The sequence below is a fragment of the Clinocottus analis genome, unplaced genomic scaffold (assembly GCF_023055335.1).
Source record: "Clinocottus analis isolate CAN_PGR_092001 unplaced genomic scaffold, fCliAna1.0.p SCAF_30, whole genome shotgun sequence".
Classification (NCBI taxonomy): Eukaryota; Metazoa; Chordata; class Actinopteri; order Perciformes; family Cottidae; genus Clinocottus; species Clinocottus analis.
In genome coordinates, this window is record NW_027176043.1 from 1,970,385 (window position 1) to 1,976,516 (window position 6,132).

Genomic DNA, 6,132 nt, shown 5'->3' on the forward strand with positions numbered 1-6,132 from the left:
GATAGTCTCAAGGAAATAATCCCGGCAGCTGCAGGCCGTTTAATCTGCCGTGAGTCCCTCATGCCGGCACACCACTCGCTTCTGACTGTATTCATCTAACTTCACTCAAATGTAGTCTCTGTTTCTAATGGTCCTTCAACGTGATGGTCTGAACGCTCCTTCAGGGCCTTTTCCACACTGCAGTTGAGAAAAATACTTATTTGTTCTCACCATTGTGGATCTGCAAATACTAAACTCATCCTATAAAATACACAACTGTTAATATGCGTTCATTATTCTCATTGATAGAATGAGACACTCTCAAGTTAACAATGAGTCCAGCGTCTGTGGCTCTTATCTGAAATGTCAGATAAGTGAATCTTATTTTGAAAACTCCTCAATATTCTTCATTTCAATGGGAACGTTACAGTTAGCGGCTGACCTCTAAAGGTCGACGTGTCGTGGTTCTAGAGGACATTTTAAACCATCGAGCTCCACATTCACAGCTGTTTCCAGTAATGTTTGTTCACTTTATTAGGTACACATGTACCATCTACTGCAGTTAAGAGCTCTGTCATGAATTATGACTTTACAAAGTGTATTATGTACATTTTATTTTATACATCCCTGCAAAAATAATTTCAGTGAGTGACCAGCTCGGAAGTCTTATGATTATAATTCACAAAATGGTTTGTGATGTGTTATGATTTTTGTTATAAACCATTTTGAATTTTTATGAATGCCTATTATAATCAAACAGTAATGTAGACAAAATTATAACAGATATAAAGTATGTTAATAATGCATTATAGACATAGGCATAATAGAGTGTGATTAACACTGTTGTTTGTTGTTGCAATAAAAAGTTTCTGATTCTGATTATTGGAAATATGTAAATTCCAGGACAGGCGTTATTATCTAAGTCACGTGCCCTCCTTTGAAAACATGAGAGGATATGAGCTCTGATGACATTTAATCAACTGCAATGTCAACAACATCACAGGCATTAGAAGGTAAACCTTATGTAATAATTAGCTATAATATACACACAACCTCACGTTAAAAAAAAAACAGATGTTCCGTGTCCTCAATTCAAGAGTCAAAAAAATGCACTTCCATAATTAAGAATAAAAGAATAATAACTTATAAATATAGTTGTGATACCGGTATATCCTCAGAGTTACTTACAGAGCATGATTATGTCTCGATGACATCATTACTTTTAAAGCAATAACAACTCGCGTTTGTCGAAATTTTAACAATAACCATGTCCTTTTTTATATTTTGCATAATTTTCTTACTGTTTTGCCTTTAGCTTCTCTTCTTCCTCTCGTCCCCTCTTCCTCCTTCGCTGTCCACTTCTTCTCCACACGGCTCGGTCACGCGCCCCCCACGCGCTTTGATGTCCTGAGGGCATGTAGCTGTTGGGCATGTAGCTCTGCGGCGTGAGGTAGTTCAGGGTCCCAGACATTTATATATATATATATATATATATATATATATATATATATATATATATATATATATATATATATATATATATATATATATATATATATATGTATATATATATATATATATATATATATATATATATATATATATATATATATACATATATATATATATATATATATATATATATATATATATATATATATATATATATATATATATATATGTATACATCATATACTTTACGTTAAGCAAACGCGCGCACAGAAACACGTCGTGCGGATAAAATTGCGACGGTTTCTTGCAGAGGATGAAATAGAGAGTTGTCATTGGTCAATATCACAGGATTAACAATTAACAACCCAGATTACCCAGCAGTCCTCATTGCATATTGGTACGTCGCAAAAATAATTCAGAGATTAAGACATTAATTTTAATTATTGCTCGTTGATTTACAATCTATGTAGAATTATCTAAATATTGTGTTACTTAGTGATATATTTTTTAAATATATTTTTGTTGTAAAGGAATCATGATCAAGAAAGGTTTGTTTGTTAATTTAATGCATTTAATATCTTAATTAGTTATTGCCGTCTGCTTGTAATTTTAATCGGTGTTGTCGATTGAAAATAATTTAATCGCGTCTGTCCCTTTTGTTTAATAACGTCACAACTCAATAAACACGTGAAATTGTCTTCCCAATTAAAAAGAAAAGACGAAGAACGAAGAAAAGGAATGTTGATGTTTCATCTATATTTTAATGAATAGTCCTTGTCCTTTTACGTAGGTTTAAGTATTTCTTTTTCAAAATGAAAGAATAACCAAAACACAAAAGTGTGCATATTTCTTGGCAACACTGTGACGCTGCTCGGCCTCTCGTGTTCAGTCACGTGTTTCCTCTGAGCGCGTGAATAACGTTACAGGGACCAGAGTTACAACATTTAATATCCACAACAATGCCACTTACAACATTACGATATATTCAGCCACGTCACGCAGCCCTGCGGGCCGCGCGCGCCCCCGTCGGCGCGCGCGACACAACAAGTTAAATTAAATATAAATAGCGGACACAGAGTCAATAATAAAAATGTAGATTATGTACAACTGTGCAACATGGCAACACGTTCATCACACCACCAGCATGCCGAAGAGTCCACGCCACCTCCCGCTGTATGTACACGCGCGCGCACGCGCGGCGCGCTGCGATCAGCTGTCAGAGTCCGCCTCGCTTTTCGCCTCCTCGGGTTTCTCCGCGGACGTTTTGGTCGTTTTGTTCCATTTCTGAGAGTTCTCTGACTCCTCTGATGAGGAGCGCTTCTGCCGCCTCCACTTGGCGCGTCTGTTCTTGAACCAAACCTGCACGCGGGCAGAGAAGAGCAGGTTACATCCGGGTACAGGAGGGCGCTCCTGTCCCGCGCCTGGCTTACGGAAATAAAAGCAAACGTTTGTATTTTTAAGAAGTGTTTATGTTGTTACCCTATTCGATTGAATTTATTGTTGATTGATTATTTGTATAATGTGTTTTTCTAATGTTTCACTGCAGGTCAAGACACTTTGATCATCAGCGGAACACCCGACATTTACAACGACTTATTGTCTTAGTTAAGAATAAATACATTTATGTTTTATTACTTATTGTCTTAGTGAAGAATAAATACATTTATGTTTTATTACTTATTGTCTTAGTGAAGAATAAATACATTTATGTTTTATTACTTATTGTCTTAGTGAAGAATAAATACATTTATGTTTTATTACTTATTGTCTTAGTTAAGAATAAATACATTTATGTTTTATTACTTATTGTCTAAGTTAAGAATAAATACATTTATGTTTTATTACTTATTGTCTTAGTGAAGAATAAATACACTTATGTTTTATTACTTATTGTCTTAGTGAAGAATGAATACATTTATGTTTTATTACTTATTGTCTTAGTTAAGAATAAATACATTTATGTATTATTACTTATTGTCTTAGTGAAGAATAAATACATTTATGTTTTATTACTTATTGTCTTAGTTAAGAATGAATATATTTATGTTTTAAATACTTATTGTCTTAGTTAAGAATAAATACATTAGTGTTTTAAAGCAATACAAGTTAGAATACTTGTATACATCTATCTTACTTTGCTTTATTAATGGAACAAATATAACCGAAGATATACATTCACCTAAAATAACGTCAAACTGAGTTGTGTTACTTCGATTGACAGAAAATAAAATAATTGATCAGTAGATGTATTATCAATAATAATAATAATAATAATAAGTTGTTTAATATTTAGTCTGGGTAGACACGTCATTATTTATAATATGTGTTGAACCAAAGCAAAATTCACAAAAGAAACAAATCTGCGCTGTGACAAATGACGTCACCTCCTTTTCATTTTGTAGATGAACTTTATATGGCCGTAACATTGAGGAGAGATGGGACAACAGATATTGATCATAATTCAAATGTATGAATAACAGAGTACAATAGGGCACAACACATGAATAATAATACAAATACTACTAATACTACTACTAATAATAATAAAAATAATAATAATAATAACGTATGTGTTACTGTAATAACCTGCTCATTTGACATTGAACTAAAGTATTGGGAGCAGGTTGTGAGTGATTGCAACAAGCAGAAGCGCTTCTTACCTCCACCTTCTCCTCCCGGAGGTGAACCTTGCGGGCCAGCTGCTCCCGCGTGCCGACGTCCGGGTACTTGGTCTCCTGGAAGAGGCCCTCCAGGGCCTCCAGCTGCTCGTCGGTGAAGATGGTGCGGTGCCGCCGCTTCCTGCGGCAGTGCAGCTGGTTGAGGAGCTGCAGCTCGGTGCGCGACAGGCTGCCCATGTTCATGTAGGACATCATCTGGTGCGGCACCGGGGAGATCAGCACCGAGCCCGGGCTGTCGTAGCCTGCAGGACGGGGACAAGCGTCAAGACCTCTGCACGCGGATTACAGCGGGGCCGTCAGATAGAGACGCGTCTGACCCTGAAGCCGGGTCTCTGTGTGCACTGCATGGTGTTGCTCGTGATTACATAACACACGGTGTGTGACTTCCTGTGCAGACAGTTTGAAACTGTCCCTTTGTGTTGCGTTCATGCGTAAAGCTCCATGCCATTGATCCGGGACCGACCCGCACCGGGGTCACCGGACACACGAGATAACGTCACACATGCACCTCATGGCACACGAGACCCCAGGGTGCTGTCTGTGTAAATGTGCAGATTTGAGTGTTTTGCGCATAATATGCATTAAAAAAAGTTCTTATATGTTCACAAGAAACAACTTAATTCGGTTTAGGTAAGAAAATGGCTTACTTCATTTATATATATATATATATATATATATATATATATATATATATATATATATATATATATATATATATATATATATATATATATATATATATATATATAATGCGTGTGTGTGTGTGTGTGTGTTTGCAATTTAACTATGTCAACTATTTTTATATATATAATATGCTAATACAGTGTGTATATAGTATTGTCTTCTGATTTGGGGTTAAATGAGACCCGTGGTGACAAAAGCACAACACTATTTTTATTCTTGTTCAAATAGAATTATAAGAGCCAAAAAAGACTAATCTTGCGTTTCAACCAAATATAACTAGTGTGCGTTGCATTGCGGGATCTTTAATACGCGAGAAGCTCCTTGCTGAAGCTGAAGCTGGTGAAACTAAAGAGAGGAAGACTGAGGTCCTACCTGCCGGGATGCACGGGCACTGCTGCGGGCTGAGGCCGGGCACGGAGCCGCAGCACGGCGGCGCTCCCGCGGCGCCCTGCACGTGCAGCTGTCCGTAGTAGTAGCCGTTATATCCGATCCGGGTGCCGTTCACGGACTGAACGCCCGGGGGAGAAGGCCCGCATGTGGCCGAGTACAGTCCGTTGTAGTCGGTGTAGATAGAGTCCGTGAGGCCGGCGGACAGCACCACCGGGCCGCTCCGGTGCAGCAGCAGCGGCTCCTTGCAGGTCGGCCGGCCGGACAGGATGCTGTCTATGCTGAACATCCCGGCGGGCATCACACCGGTGAGCGGCGGGCTCGGAAGTGGGGAAACTCGGGGAGGAAGTTAAAGTTGCTCGGTGGAAGAAAACGTCCCGGACTTAAAGCTCTCCTAAAACTGCGTCATGACTCTGGTGCACTTTTCTTCCTGCATATGCGCGAGTCCGCGAGCTTCGTCTCGAGGATGCGGACTTCTGGTTTGAAGGGGACCTGTTGAGAGCGCGGCTGCTTTTATACGCCGCTGACGTCACGGCGCAACGGCCGCTCTGGGGTCAGCTGCCGCTCCTCGCGGCGCGAACGGCCGCACATCTGTGTATTGAGAATTAATTCAATTAAGATAATCCGCACTGTTTGCAGACTTTTGGAAAAACTCCGCTGCTGGGTCACAGAGTAATCCGATTATTTCCTTGTCAGCGAAGGCATCACAATCTATGGCTGCATTTGCATTAGTGATTACAGTGAGGGGTCATTCATGAAGTCAGGGTCAAATCCAGACCCGACACCTTAGAACCAGGAATGTAATAATCAGTCCATAAGCTTCTCATTACACCGGACAGATGGTTTTTAAATTGTTGATATTAAATGTAGAAGAGGAAAAATATGTTATTGCTTAAAATGATATCAAACTATTTAACGGGAAGCACAGCGCGCAAGCAACCCTGCGCGTGTC

General features: G+C 39.1%; 1 protein-coding gene across 1 annotated transcript; it reads right to left on the reverse strand.

Annotated features, from left to right (window-relative positions):
- Positions 1-2,640: 2,640 nt before the first annotated feature.
- gsc (goosecoid) lies at positions 2,641-5,645 on the reverse strand. The gene is made up of 3 exons (XM_068595518.1): positions 5,166-5,645; positions 4,092-4,378; positions 2,641-2,790 (listed from the first exon to the last, which is right to left on the reverse strand). Exons 1-3 carry the CDS (start codon positions 5,479-5,481, stop codon positions 2,641-2,643), a joined length of 753 nt encoding a protein of 250 aa, XP_068451619.1. The 5' UTR covers positions 5,482-5,645.
- Positions 5,646-6,132: the final 487 nt, after the last annotated feature.